The sequence below is a fragment of the Gouania willdenowi genome, chromosome 5 (genome assembly GCF_900634775.1).
Source record: "Gouania willdenowi chromosome 5, fGouWil2.1, whole genome shotgun sequence".
Taxonomy (NCBI): domain Eukaryota; kingdom Metazoa; phylum Chordata; class Actinopteri; order Blenniiformes; family Gobiesocidae; genus Gouania; species Gouania willdenowi.
The window spans coordinates 11,581,627-11,597,787 of record NC_041048.1 but is presented as its reverse complement, the minus strand read 5'-3'; the positions used below and the strand labels follow the sequence as shown (position 1 = coordinate 11,597,787).

Here is a 16,161-nt window from a genome sequence, read left to right as displayed (position 1 = left end):
CTGATCAAATAAACCTATTGAACTGATATCCAGTCTCATTGTCTGAAAAGGGCATTTTGACCCGATGCCCATGGTGACGGCCCCTTTCATTAGAACCCTTCACCACAACAATCTTTACTCACCTCAGTGTTCGCTAAAACAAAACAAGTGGATCCAAAGTGAAAGTCAGTAGAGGTTCAACTTTGAAATCACATTGTTTTCTTAATCCTCAAAGTCCAAACAATGAATTCTGAAGTTTGGCATGGATGCATAATCCTCAACACACCAGAGGGATGGAACAATTCATGAAAGTCTGTTTTTGTCTCTACTGGACCAATGGAAGCGCCGACAGCAATGTCTCATTTGGAGATTTGGCTTGGGATCTTGTTACAAGAGGAAAAGACTGCATGATTGTTCAAACGTGAACCATTGTCTAAAATCGATAAAAACCAGTAGTAAGAACTCGTAGTAAAATAAGATTCAGTAAAGGTGGGATGATGTAGCATGCGACAAGATATCTCAATATTAAAATCTTATCTCAAGATGTATCAAAGGTACGAGTGGTGTCTGAAGAGGAGATGAGGGGCAGAGTATGTAAGTCTGTCCAGAGAGAAAGTCCTTTTTCTTTTAATTTTGTACCATATCGTTATCACGAGCCAAATATCGTCTATATCTTATTGGCTTGGCTGTGTAACTTTGTTTTTGTTTGTTCTGTCTTTTTTTTTTTTTTGAAGTGCTCATTAAAAAACTGCACATCACATATGTCTATATTTTAATCAAAGTTTTTCAGCGGGATCCTGACTCATTAGCCACTTGATGTTTTCTCTATGCAAATAAGATCACTCAAACTCAATACTTTCAACAAGACAGGCAGCATTGCTTAATTGATCAGAACTATATTAAAAAGCGTATTTTCTTTATTAATTCTCAGTTTTTGCTTATACTCATAGACTTCCCGGTTAGAATAGTTAATGATTTACCAATCTGAATACTCAAGAAAACTAACCTGCTGGGTAAACAATTATCTCATTGTCTTTAGTGGATGTCAGTGTGTATTGGAATTTGTAGCTGAATGTAAAGATAAAAAAATAATAATTAAAACTTGATTGCACATGTTTCAAAAATAGACTAGAAGAAATATCCGCCTCTGGTTAAAATCTCCTACAGGTGCCGTTTCCTTCCTTGGTCGAGATGAAGATGAAACTTGTTTGAATCATGGATGCAATAACTGAACTAAGCAAAGGAGTAGAAGAGCGAAGGCGAATTAGTGTCAGATCTTTTTTAATGAAGAAGATGTTAGGGGGACTGTACTGTGCTCTCGGACACATATGGCGAGGGATTTCTTTAACCTCCCCTACTGCTCGCTTTATTCCTCAGTAAATGCATTTCACACAGAGGAGAAAGTCGGAGTAATATCTCCTTCCCAGACATGAATCCAAAGTAATGGAATTAGTTTGGAGGCATTAGAAAAAGTCTAAATGTGAAAATGTTAATACTGCTGATATCTGAGATCTAATAAGCATGGCTGGGCTGTGGTGAGTGCTGCATGAGAAATAGAGGTAGAGAACAGAGAATCCCCTGATTTCCTCTCCTTTGCAGTCGAAAAGTGAATGATTCAGAAAGAAAATTTGCCGTCTTCGCTGCCTGCATTTTTATTTTATTTTTTTCATCGATCACAAACACTTTCTATGACACAAGAGGAGGGAAGACTTATATGAAAGAATAACGAACAACGATCCTTGTTTATGTGCAATCGCTATGCAATGGGTTGCACTGATATTTTCTGCAGGGCATGCTGTCTCCTCTGCTGGTGTGCTCATGCGTCTAAACAAGTGTTTAAGAAGCTCAACATTTTAAAGCTTTAATCTGATGAATTTTTAAAATTATTTTTTTGAATCGCAAAGCAGCTCAGTCTGAATTATTTAACTTAGGTTAAGATTTAAATGAGCCTTCAAATCGCTGAAGGCTGTGAGGAATCAATATTTAACCTAATGCAAAGAAATCAATTGCTTTTCAAACTACAACGTGTGAGGCACTAATTTACCACTGATACTGATTTTTAAGTGTTCAATCAAAATATATATCTTCTCAAAAGTAGTACATCTCAAGAAAGAAAAAATCATTATCACATAAAAAAAATCTAAAGAAACAGCCATCTCATCTTAAAAACTGCAGAAGAGCGACATGTACGACAACCACGCAAATGAAACAACCTTCAGCCACGTATTATTCTCTATTCGTTCGAAAGGAAACTTGACAGCACAATGATTCAACTTTAGTGGCGATCACTCTGAAAGAGACGAGACCGTGAATGCAAAGCAGATCTGTGGCTCAGAGAAATCAGCAGTCGGATAATGGGCTTTGGCTACACTGGCATTACAGTTTAATTAGATGAACACTACGTTAAGAGCAGAGGAAAAAGTTGCTATCACTGACAGAAACCTGGCAGAGGAACCATAACGTTGTAGTTTTGATGCCAGGAAACTACATGAAGCTGTGTTTTGTTGTAATGAAACAACTAATCCAGTTATGGCGTAGCATAAGTAAACTCTTTAGAAAAAGTGTCAAGTAACAATTGGACATTGATATTACAGTATATGACCAAAAAAGGAAGGACTCCATAGGGTGAACCAGCTATAGGACGACCTGATGAGAAGAGGTGTAACAATCCATGGTTTTTCTTTTCATATCTGTCCATCCGTCTATTTTGCAGCTTTTAATCTTCCCAGTTCTTAGTTGGAGGTATTTCACAAAACAGTCTATGGTGCGAGTAAACATACAAACTGTTTACTCTACCCGACGTATCCCAATTTGAAACATATTTAAAAAAGGCCATATTTTCCCTACATCTCCTATATTCATTTCATGCAATTTTTTTTTAATGAACTTTTGAATTGATAAAAAATGTGAAATATCTCCAGGTAGCCACCTTTACTGTAATCCAAGAATATGTAATTACAATAACGCCTCCCAAATTTTATATTCAGCACGCGGCCACTCTGTCCCCACACCAGCTTGCGCACACATATCCCTCATTTAAAGGCACACTGTGTAATCTTTGGCCACTAGGGGCGCTAGACCTCTAACGTTCACGTCGTGCGCCCTTAGTGGCCACAAGCGCCACAGCACTGTCGCAAAAATCAACAGTCAGTCGGGCCAGCCTCCCTTGTCTTTTGATTGTGTATGCAGACAGTAGTTGACCTCCTCTCCCCGCCGCCGGAGGACCGGCGCTTGGCCCTCCTCGCCGTGTCGGACACGCTCCCCTCAAGAGCAAGGCCTTGCCGTCGTTATCGGCCCCCTTCGCCGGGGGTCGTCGCAGACGTTCCAATAACACCCTCGGTCTTTGGTGTTGCCATAATCCAACTAAATCTGGTGCACATTTAAAATGTACAGTACATACATTCCATCATATTGTAGTCTATCCAATCAGTGATCCTGATTTTTCAGTTTTTCTCATCTTGAGGATGGAGAGATTGTAAAATACAGTCTTTAGTAGAGAAAAAAATGTTTCTTGGTGTTTAAACGTTAGGCCTTAGTGGCATTAGCTAAGGTAATCAGAATAATAGCTATATTTAAAGCAATAAAGGATTTACTACATTATGAACATTCTCAACATATTGCCAAGAGATGTAATATCCCTGTGTAGGAATAGGAGCACCATCCTCATCTCAGAAGGTAACGTTGCCCCCTCTGGCAGAAATAACTTCTTGTAGGAGGTTTGCATAATTGTGTCTGACACTTTTATTTTACTCCCGATCCTCAAAAAACCATCTCAATATGCCATGCTTTGTCTAAATCAACAACTCGGTGAGATTCAAAGCTGCCCTTCTTTCCTTTAATCTCTGTGAGATCTTCCATGTGTCATTCTCGGAGCCAGTTATAAGTGGCTTGTTGAAGACATGAGTGTAACCTGGGCAAAAACACTTTCAGTTTGAATTCAGTTTTCACATAAATGCTCCTTCAATTGTTATCGAATATTCTTTGATAAGATACAGAATTCAAGGCTGGAAGAGCATGAAAGGACTTGAAAGGAGCTTTGTCCCAGAGGCCATAAAACCCAGGCCAAAGATTTCCTCTGCCATGCTGCACTGTTCAAGATCTTAGTGACACATTGACTGTTATGACCAAAACTTTCTTTGATCTTCTTTATTTTAATCTAATAAAGTTTTTTTTGTTATTCTAGCGTAGTTACAATTTTGCACCCATGTTTCCTTTGAAGGCTTTCCCCCCAAAGTGTTGGTGTTTCTAAATTTACAACCTCTTAGAGACTTCAAATTAAATTACCTTTTTTGTTCCCAAATAAATGAGTCTTAATTAGAATGAAGATGTTTGTTCTGAACATTGTGAGGATCTGTCCTTGAACTAAACATGGAGGTTTTGGTTCATGTGCATCTAGGCTGGAAATTCATAAAATGCCTTGATTATGGGCGGGGCTCCTGGAGCAGTGCAGACACGCCCAGTCTATACTCTAAAATCTCCTAAGAACAATCTATGCTATGCTAACTACCGACTCAATACTACTACTGTGGCCATAGTAGCCTGTAGTAAGCCTGGTTAGTGGTAGAATGGGAGACCACTGAGAATTACAGATGCCACAGTGGGGGGCAGTCGCTCCAGTGGTATCTGTCATTGTTTCCTTGGGAAAGACACTACACCCACATTGCCAAGTATGAATGTGTTGGTGGTGGCCGGAGGGACCGATGGTGCACTAATGGCAGCCTCGGTTCCGTCAGTCTGCCCCAGGGCAGCTGTGGCTACAAAAGTAGCTTACCACCACTCAGTGTGGAGTGAAAGATTAATGCCTTAATTCTGTAAAGTGCTTTGAGTGTCTATGATAAAGCGCTATATAAAATCCAATGCATTATTTTATTATTATAACTCGCCACAGATTGCGGAATCGAGAAGTGCTGTTTTTTAAGGAAGGGCAGGGCTAACAGTGCTGCTTTGTGAGGAAAGAAGCCACCAAAACATCACAAACCACCATTCTCAGCAAATAGCGTAATTTGATTGTAATAGCCCATAGAGGGCAATCACTTACATTTTAAAATATGCCAAATAGAAATACTTTGATCAAAATGTCAAGAGTTGGACAAGAATCTATGAAACCAATTGCATATGTATTCATCAAAAAAAGATTTTGGGGTTCTTTAAATTGCTTTCCAAACGACACATTTCCTGAGGATGAGGAAGGTCTACATATTATGAAACGAGAAGCCAATCAAAGCTAGGAGTCAAAAGTTAATGGGATAGACGCGGTATGAGGCAAATTCTTCTCCTGTGGTTTGATCCGCGCGGCAAGAGTGTTGGCCGCAGCATGCACGCTCCCGATTTTCCGTGACATTTGTCATTCGTCTGGGTTGAAAATATTGAACTCCAGCGAATTGGTGCGTAAACCAATCAGAACCCTTGTTGACAATTACGTCAGGCCGTCAATACGGACACTGGTCTTTCCACCCATTTCAGCATGGAAGAGAAAATAATCTTGGCGGTATGTGACCACATGGAGCGTCACGACACGGCCAGTTTTTTTTTACGCGACCGGACCAGGAAGGATTTGGCGCAGCTCCTGAAGAAAACAGTGAAACTCACGAACGCGTTTTGACGGCACTTCAGCTTCCACAGACGATAAAGAGCATTGATTTTACTGGGGTTCTCCATAATTGATGGTGAAAAGAAAAGAAGTCTAGTCGGCGGGGCTTTTATATTCGCTTCAGACGCCCATACGAAGCGAACATGGGGAAAACGTTTTTCCATCCTGCGCAACATGAATTTTCGAGACGCGGGTACTGTGTGAAAGCTTCCAGCAGCATAAGTGGTTCCCAACAATCTGGCATCTGATATGGACCATGTTAAATTCATAAAAATGTAATCCATAGGATAGAAACACAATATAGACAGTAATTGATATTAATTTACAAAGTTTTTGTTTTTTTACCAAAAAGCAGTTGTAAAAGTAACTTGAAAAAATGTTTGTAGGTGAATCAATGTTTTACTGTGAAAATAACCTACACTTAAAAAGCCTTTTATAATAGGTTGCTGTGATTTTGAGAACCTGTATGCAACATAATGTGCACAGTATTATTGCACTGCCTATGTAGTAGTGAACCTTTACAATTGCTCACTTAAGGCCCAGAATTCTAAAGGTACATCATTGATCAATGTTAGCAAAGTCTTTTCAAGGTAAAACCATAGCTGCAAATGAAATGACCTTTTTTGCCATTACTATGTTTTTCTTAAAAATATCTTCATTTTGCATTTTTATTCCTGTATGACCTACTTTTTCAAGACACTCTCATGCTCCAGACTTCTTGCTTTGCCCCTCCAGACCATTAAAAAAAGTGTTTTACCATGACAACCTGCCATCTCTTTGTGAGGCTACACATGACTTTGTTGATGTATAGACAAAAAAAATGGTCCCACAGTTTGTTTTTTTTATGTTCAGAAAATAACCATCATTATAACCTCAGTTTTTCAGAGGCTTGTTTGGAACCTGAAAAAATACATATTGTGTAGCTCGGAGCTAATGATAATGTGTAAACCCTACAAATGAGGGGTTCAAGGTTGTGTATCGTAAAACTTACCACACATCCCCACATTATTGTCTTGAGCTAAAGGTGAAAGTAAAATCATGAATCAAAATGCAGGTTCAGACAGGTTAAATATTTGTAGGCAATGAATGAAAATAAACAATGAGAGAAAATCAAACTGGCAGTTGATAAATAGGATATTTATGGGTCAAAGCTCCCCCGAGGCTACAGGGTCAACATTAATAGCTGTGAATTGTAATACCTTTTTTTCTATTGAGGACTATTGGTCAATGATTTTCGGATGTTAATTAAAAACAGCGTGTGCTGCTTCCTGTTGGGCTCTTTATAGCTTTCGAAAGACCAGGTAGGAAGCACACTTTTAGCATTAATAAACAGTGTTAATGAATAATCATGAGCAGAGACAGATCATTCAAATGATGGAGTGCAGTGAGGTTAGTGGTAGGTTTATCCTTGAACATTTCATTTATGTATTCTTCTATTCATTGACCATTTCTTCAGAGGGAAACGACAGAGCAAAGTGGCTGAATAATTAGGAAAAATGAGCAATTATGCAGACAATGTTTTGCTTGGTTTCTTGAAGCATATGCAAATCAAGGATAAAAATGACAGAATATATAAAGTCTTACCTTCTGTGCACGTCGTTTATCCGCCCTCTGGTTCTGGTGATAGATGCGACTGAAGTTGGAGACGATAACTGGGACGGGCAGGGCGATCACCAGCACGCCACTCAAAGAACAAATTGAGCCAAAGATCTTTCCAGCGATGGTTTTTGGCACCATGTCTCCATACCTGGGAAATCATAAAGGGAAACTCAGGTGTTGGGATTTGATTGTCACTTTTTCAACCATTGGTTCCCAACAGTTTGCGTCTTGTGGTCCCCTAAGTACAGGACTAAGTTTGATTTAATTTTGAATCAAGTAGAGCAAATTAAGCTAAAATGTTTTCAACTTTTTTCTTTCTCCCCGAAAAGCATACATAAATCTTTAAAACTGTAATCCATAAAATGAGTTATCAAGTATATAAACAGTGGTATTAAAATTAAATTAAATTTTTCACACAACCACTGACAGTGTACCAGTGTCATTTAAACGACTAATGAACTTGATTAATTGACATTTGTATTCACCTTGTCACAGTCAGTGACGTGCAGTCAGGGTAGGCAAGGTAGGCAGTGCCTACCCAAGGGTGAATTGACATTTTGATTATTTGTTTTAATTATAATATAAATATAAATTATTTACTTTTCAATTTTCGGCAGAGACGCTGCACAGTCTCACTCCGCTGTAATGCTGCGTTACACCAAATGCGTCTTCTGCGGCACCGAACGCATCTGTCGTACGAAACGTACTGCAGGGTCCACAGGATCAAAAAATGTCCCCATTCGCCTTATATATGCACAAACTTTTATCTGTTACTACCACCTCCTCGCTGATTCTCCTCCACGTTAAATCTTTCCTAGTCCGGTCCCGTGTCATACAGCTCCAAGTGGTCATACACAGCTTATACTCCATGGTTGAATGGGTGAACAGACCGGTGTCCATGTTGACGGTCTGACATCATCCTCAACAAAGACTCTGATTGGCTTTTGTCATGCAAAACAGCCGCATGAGTTCAATATTTTCAACTCGAATGTGCGGGTGTGCGGATATGTGTAAAATCGGGAGCGCACTCGCACGGCCAATGGACTTGACGTGCGGATCGGACCGCACCGCCGCACAGGAAAGATTTCGCATCTGGGATGCATCTATCCATTGACTTTGTATGTAATCTGGACGTTTGGACATTTTGTGACACATTCAGTGTGAACGCATCAGGCAAGAGGAGGCCACACCCCCTCCCAAAAGCACATTGCTGCTCTGCCTCCGTTCCCATAGCGTGTTTTTATCTGTTTGCACATGCGCAGTCAGTTCCCCAAGATGACAACCATTTACGTAAAAAGGCAGCTCTCTACGCTGCCTTTGGACATAACCGCGCTATGCTATATGGAACCTTCAGAGTGCATTAAGGAATTGATACAGCGTGGCTGCTGCTACGTTCTCTAGCTAGTGGGCGGGATAACACTACACTGTTTATGTTTCTTTAATGGTGTTTTACGATCTTGATTTTGTTCTCGACCGGAAAAAGGTGGAGTGCCTTCTCGGGGTTGGAGATGAGGTTCTGCCCCAGGTGGAGGAGTTCAAGTACCTCGGGGTCTTGTTCACGAGTGAGGGAAGGATGGAGCGAGAGATCGACAGGCGGATTGGTGGGGCGTCTGCAGTGATGCGGAGTCTGCACCGGTCCGTCATTGTAAAAAGGGAGCTGAGCCAAAAAGCAAAGCTCTCGATTTACAGGTCGGTCTACGTTCCAACCCTCACCTATGGTCATGAGCTTTGGGTCATGACCGAAAGAACAAGATCACGGGTACAAGCGGCCGAAATGAGTTTCCTCCGTAGGGTGGCTGGGCTCTCCCTTAGAGATAAGGTGAGAAGCTCAGTCATTCGGGGGGGGGGTCAAAGTAGAGTCGCTGCTCCTCCGCATCGAGAAGAGCCAGATGAGGTGGCTCGGGCACCTAATTAGGATGGAGGCCCCGGGGAAGACCCAGGACACGCTGGAGAGATTATGTCTCTCGGCTGGCCTGGGAACGTCTCGGAGTCCCCCCGGAAGAGCTGGAGGAAGTGGCCAGGGAGAGGGAAGTCTGGGCCTCCCTACTGGGGATCCTGCCCCCACGACCCGGAAATGGTTAAGCGGAAGAAGATGGATGGATGGATGGATGGCTAAATGCTTGTTCATGTGGATCTTGTTGGGTTTTTTCTTATTATGAATTTTATATTTTGATAAGCGCATTGAGATGACTTTGTTGTAAATTGTGCTATACAAATATAGTTGAATTGAATTGAATTAACACTTGCCAGCAGAAACATGTAAATTTGTCAATGGTGTTGACATTGGTGGTCTCGATTTGCAAGGCCCTGCCTACCCAACCCTAGTGTTCACGGCACGTCACTGGTCATAGTTAATTAAAAAAAAAAAAAAAAAAAAAAAAAATATATATATATATATATATATCCTCATAATGTATTATAGTGAAGAAGTTGCACAGTTGTCCACTTATTTCCACAGTGGAAGAGGCAGTGCATGACAATCATTGATGTTTGTTCCGAAAGGATGAGTCAACTATTGAAACAAGGATACTTTTAAGCAACATTATAGAACTAAAAATGTAGAATAGTATAAATGGTACTGGGTAGATGAGTAAACGCAGTCAGTGTGTTTCCATACACGCAGCTATCTGACCGTGCACCCAAGTCTTGTCTGAGAAAACATGAAGGAGAGAAAACTGAACTCTTGACAAACTCCATCTAACTCTGCCTCCATAGGTGGTGCTGTATTCTTTCAGTACGTATTGACGTAGTTCCAGTTGACCCGTAGAAGATCACAATGAATGAAAATATTTTCTCCTGTACCGTCAATGTATCGTGAGTTTGGGGGTTCGATCCAAGGGCTGTACCTGTCTATGTGTCAAAGTGTCCTTGGGCAAAACATTGATGTAGCTCCTATTGGTCGAGTAGTGCCTTGCATGACAGCTTTGTCCCATTGGTGTGTGAATGTGTGTGAATGGTGAATGAGGCTGAATCAAGTCCATTCAAGGATGTTTGCAGGAATGTACATAACGTGTTTCTGTCAAGCTGGTGTACAAACATGCACTAACAGCTTGATCGTCAATCCAATGATCTGGATTTGTTAGTCAAGCTACAGATAGTCCGATTCCTGCCTAGCTAACCTGCTTTCGTGCGTTTAGAAATCAAATTTCCATCAGCCATTTATTCAGTTTTCTCAAGCTGCATGTGAACACACTGAGTTGATTGCACAGCTAAAGAACTTATTTTTCCTGTTCCACAAAGAAAATAGGATGAAGAAGCTGCCATGGAAGCCATTTACCTGGTGAGTGAGTTGCCAAGTCCCGGAAATCCTTTACAGAGAGAATGTTTTTCAAAGACAGAAAACAACAGAAAGCCAGTATTTTGTGCCCAGAAAAAAAAGATTTTTGAACAACATTTCTCTGTTGGCAAATAAACCCACAGTGGCTAAAACAACTTAATGAATGTTTGTGTAATTCCAGTTAATTCAGGCAGCTGAGCGGCTTCTTTCAGTGCATACAATGTCTCTTGATGTCAGCACAGCCTCACCAGGGATATGTTTTTCAGCAGCATAGTTTAGAAACAAGTTAGATTGTGCTACTGAGGGATTCGTCATTCCCTGACAGGTAGGACAAAAAAAACCAAAAAAAAAAAAAACAGACTTGTTGCGATGGTGCAGAGAAAACTTTTGGAGGGAACTGCATATCCATCTGTTGATCTGCATTGGATTATTTCTCAGCCAGCACTGTTTAGACAAGGTTTAAAATTGGAAAATGTTATATTCCATGTCTTAAAATGTGTCAACTACTGTACGCCAGGCCGGAGATTTTACGGCACTGTCAATAAAGGAACTTTAGGAAAATGAAAATACATTAATTGATGCTTGTTTATGTGGAATTGTTGGGTTTTTTCCCTAACAATTTAATATTTTGTGATGAGCGCTATGAGATGACTATCTATCCATCCATTTTCTGACTCGCTTGCTCCTTTTCTCAGGGTCGTGGTGGTCTTTCGGTGCCTACCTTCAGATTTCATTGAGCGCTAGGTGGGGGTACACCCTGGACAGACCGCCGGTCCATTGCAAGTGAGACAACCATTCACACTCACAGGCGATTTAGAGACCCCTATCAACCTAACACTCTTGTTTTTGGATTGAGGGAGGAAGCCGGAATACCAAGAGAAAACTCACGCAGCACAGGGAGAACATGCAAAATCCACACAGAAAGGACCCAAGTGTCCACCCCAAGGCTTAAACCCCGGACCTTCTTGCTATGAGGCGAACGTGCTAACCACTAAGCCACCATGCATCCTTGCTATATAAACAAAGTTGAAGTGAATTGAATTGTCATCATAGTTTAACACGAGATGTAGTGCACTATGCGTATTTGTATTATATATCGTGTTGTTATATTGCAAAACTGTAACAGTCACCAGCCCTGCCAAGCATATGTCAGGAACATTTTATTAGGGGGAAAGATATGAAAAAAAAGGATGTCTTACATCTGAGGGACAGAGGTGTAGAGTGCTGATATTTCCTACTTAAGTAGAAGTACTGTTACTTTATTGAAATTGTACTCAAGTACAAGTACAAGTAAGTCACACATAAAAAACTCAAGTATTTTGGTATTATTGGCAATATTTTTGGTAATAAATCTTGCCACGGTTCCCTTGCATACAGTAAACATCTCATGTAGAAACTTAAAAAGGAAGCAAGTAAATCTACCACAATTGGAACTTCATTTATTTTCTACAAAGGCATCTGTATGAAATAATGTCAAAAAATGTAAAAAAAATAATAAAAACACCAAGGAATTCAAATAAAAATGAAAAAAAATTTCAGGTTCTAAGTATAGCTAAATTTAGAAACTCTAAAGCTGTTTTGAGCGGTGCATTACGTTTAATTCATGTGATGTATTCAAACGGTGTCCGGTCACTTCATTTTTTGTAGTTTCACAATGTCCGTTGATCATTTTAAAACAAAAAACAAATTACTTTACTCTTTTTAAAATGTACTTAAGTACAAGTAAAGTTACTGATTCAGGAATACACTCAAAAATACATAAAAGCAACTCAATTACCATAAACATCCCACTGTTCAGACACTATCAAGATAAGGGTGAACAGATGGAGTGAGTGTGTGCTTACAAATATAACAGAGCATTTCTAAGTTATGTCACAACGTAAATTTATCCAGAAGCCTGAGACATGCCTGTGATGTGCGTTTAAGAGCCCCTTGTGGATATGCCGCCCCACATACACATCAGCCAAGAAGACTTGAACCGCTCTGCATGGCACACAGCTGCCTACGCTATGTAGAGCTATGCAATGTTTTTAAAAGCCATATACATCATCTTTATATCAGGTGACCTGGATTCAGGCACATCTCGAAGTTGAACCCAGGGTATCAACAGCAGATTTTATCTTTTAATTTACTCTTCACTTGATTTTAATCATGAACTAAAACCAAAACTAATTTAAACTGAACAACTACTAACAAATCACAGGGCCACCAGGCAGTCAGATGCTCCACAAGAAATTTTCCCATGGAAATGACTCAATAAACAAATGAAGCAGCAGAAACTACAGAAAAAACAATCATCATTAAAGCTCACAAAACATTCAGTGACCATAATTCTATAGCGAATTTTTCCATGATGTATGAGCATTGTTGGGAAAGTTACTTTAAAAAAGTAATTAGTTATAGTTACTCACTCCTTGATCCAAAAAGTAACTGAGTTAGTAATTGAATTACTCTATAATAAGTAACTCATTACCAAGGAAAGTAACTATTTGTGTTACTGTTAAAAAAAAGTTGCTGTATGTCAAAGAATTCAGATTTTTTTTAGATGCGTGTGTCGTCGTGAGGTGCTTCATTAAATTTGAGTTGCTAACAACTTATGTTGACAAAGTTTTCACTCCTGGATATAATGTACACTTCACATGCACGTTCTTGCCTTTGACCACAATTAATTTAAAGTAGTGTTTGTATCGTCACCTTAAAAATGCCAACTTTTCATCGGACTGCTCCACGCTCGCCACCTCTGCTGCTTCATCCAATCTGTAGTGGTTGTGTGTGTGGCGCGTGTGCTGGCACATGTGTAAAAACACTGGCTCTGATTGGCTAGCATGAAACATGACACCGCCTTAGCCAATCATAATCGCTCACCTTGTTTTTAATCCACCTCACCACAGCTGCGTATGAAGCCAGGGTTGCTTTCGGATCACAGTTTATTCAATCAATGCATGTAACTCACCGCATTTAACGTTCAGTAAAGGTAACGGCGTTGTAACGGCGTAAAAAGTAATTAGTTCGATTACCCTGTTATTGAAAAAAAAAATAAAACGCAGTTATTCCAAACACTGTGTATGAGTGAAAGTTAAGTTTGGAAACATGGCTTATTTTATGCTGAAATCTAAATCTCATCTCAGATGTGAATAGCCAGCTATGCATGAGAAGCAAAATTTGGCCCGAAGTAAAGGTTTAGAATTCCTCGACTTGTTATTTATGTTCAAAGAGAATAAAAAACTATGTCCCTACTCCTCTTTTCCAGACTGAATCACAGAGAATAATTTTTCTTTCAGCAAAAAAAACTTTTCTCGGGTTGTTTGAGGACCGGTGGCAGGCAGGTCGACAGATTGGCTAATGTGTAATGTAAGCTGCGAAGACTCTGAGAAATAAGGGTTGTTAACAAGCCAGGGAGATTCAACCACAAGGCTCGCTGCTCCTGTTGCCTGATCCTGATCCTAGCTGCCAGGCAATCTGAAAAATGATTTCACACTCTGCTCTATTTGCTGTCTGTTAGCTGATGACAAAGACTTTTTTAGCTGGTGTCTGGGAACACTCAGCAGTGAAAATATTTTACGTTTAGAGCTCAAAAATATGATGTGCAAAATATCAGCCAAACCATTGCTCTTTCCTGCTTTCATAATATGTGTTTGACCACGTATTTATGATTTATGATTACCCACATGGGAAACATACTTCTTCAAACTCCAAACTATTGAGCCAGATCCCTCCACAGATGTAATCTCTATGTCTATATCAGGTTTCTATCAGTTATAAAAGAGATGCATAACCTCTCTGTCTCTCTTGTTGTGCATAAATAGCAGAGGTTACAAGTACAAATACATCATTACTGTACTTATGTCTGTACTTTACTTGAGTATTTGTTTTTTGGGCATTTTTTACTTTTACTCCTTTCTTTTTTAAACAAATATCAGTACTTTCTACTCCTTACATTTGAAAAATTAGCTACTCGTTACTTTTAAGACCTTTAAAGATGACGCCACGACGTGAGCTAAACCAGGCAGTGGAAGAAGGAACTTCTCTGCAAACAAAATTCCTAACAGATGAATAAAGTTTATTTGATTTCATTTGAAGATAAAGATCCAATAAAACTAAAACATTCCTGCATTTGTAAAATCACTTAGTCATTAAGCATATCACTAAGTGTGCTGAATGTATTGAGACTAAATACAACAAAATGTATTACTTCAATAAATTCAATGTTCATGTAGATGTGTATGTTTGCGTGATTGATTTCTATGCCAACTCATTAATTTTTATAAAGTTTTTTGAGGCATTTACCAATTCCCACGGACGCACAAGCGATTACATAAACTTGCATATATCCACAGACGGGGATTTGGACTTGGAAATAAAAGAAAATAGCAGCTGCAGAGTGAAGTGTTGACATTAAACTCAGCAGCAAACTTAATTATGGAGTCAGTGACCGAGTATGAATTAGTATCATGACATATTTGCTTATAACTAATAATATATATTTTCTAAATAGAATTTATTGTGATAAACCACAACATATAATGCAGAGGTGAATGTAACTGACTGCAAGTAGTTGTTGTTGATGGAATGTTTGTTGATGATTCTAAATGATTTTACTGATGATTTTAATTTTTTTTGCCGACTTTAATGTTCTTATAGGTTTTAAGCTGTTGAATGTTTTCTGTTGCATGTTTTGATCATGTAAAGCACATTGAGTTTTTTTTAGCCTCATGTATGAAATGCGCTATACAAATTAATTTGCCTTGCCTTGCCTTACGTTACTGTAATTGAGTTGCTTTCATGTGTACTTGTACTTTTTTGAGTGTGTTTTTACATCAGTCATTTTAATTGTACTTAAGTACATTTTAAAAGAAGTAAAGTGATTCATTACATGTCTACACCAAACAGTTACCAAGGAAATGATTATTTATTGTTTTAAAATGATCAACGGACATTGTGAAATGACAAAAAAAATGAAATGACCAGACAACAATCAAATGCATCACATCATAGCCGACCAATCAGAATTAAACGTTATGCACTGCACCAAAACAGCATTGAATGCTGCTTATTTTCCTCAGTTTATATATATATATATATATATATATATATATATATATATATATATACACATATATATCAATGGGAACCGTGGCAAGATTTATTACCGAAAACAAATGTGGGGTCTGAAAAATTTTGTGGGAAAAAATACGGTACTATTTTCCTTTTATTTTTCATTCTCAAAATAATCCCTTGATAAACTATTCAAAACAATGCAATTTAACTAAAAATAAATCTTGAATGAAATAATAAAGGAATAATACAAATGAAAAAGAAGCCTATTAATTTAAATTCTGGTTTTATAGTAAACTATGCAAAACTGCATAATAGTTCTTTTTCTTTTTAAAAGTGCAAGTGAAAATGTATTTTGTGCCTTAACAATTGGACTTTAAAAAAAAAAAAAAAAAAACCAGTCTGCACTGTATTTACGTCAGATATTTGTTTGGACCAGCAGAGGGCGCTGGTAACCCAGTGTTCGGTTGCTATTCTGTGCAGTGAAGAAGATATGCTATGCTAGCAGACAGAGCTAATAGAAAAACGTGACTTTTACAGATATTCACGTAATATTACAGATATTCGTTTGGTGCTAAAGGGGTAAGGAATCATTTATGAATATGTTTAAGAGTAGTAGGCGGCCAGAAAGAAAGTAGTAGCAGATTCCGCCCGCCGCCTC

General features: G+C 38.9%; 1 protein-coding gene across 1 annotated transcript in view; it reads right to left on the bottom strand.

Annotated features, from left to right (window-relative positions):
• The window catches only part of LOC114463415 (potassium voltage-gated channel subfamily D member 3-like), a 99,589-nt gene that overhangs the window by 13,093 nt on the left and 70,335 nt on the right, over positions 1-16,161 (bottom strand). The window contains exon 3 of the mRNA XM_028446961.1: positions 7,154-7,316. Coding sequence (XP_028302762.1) covers positions 7,154-7,316 — 163 coding nt within the window. The remainder of the gene's footprint in view (positions 1-7,153; positions 7,317-16,161) is intronic.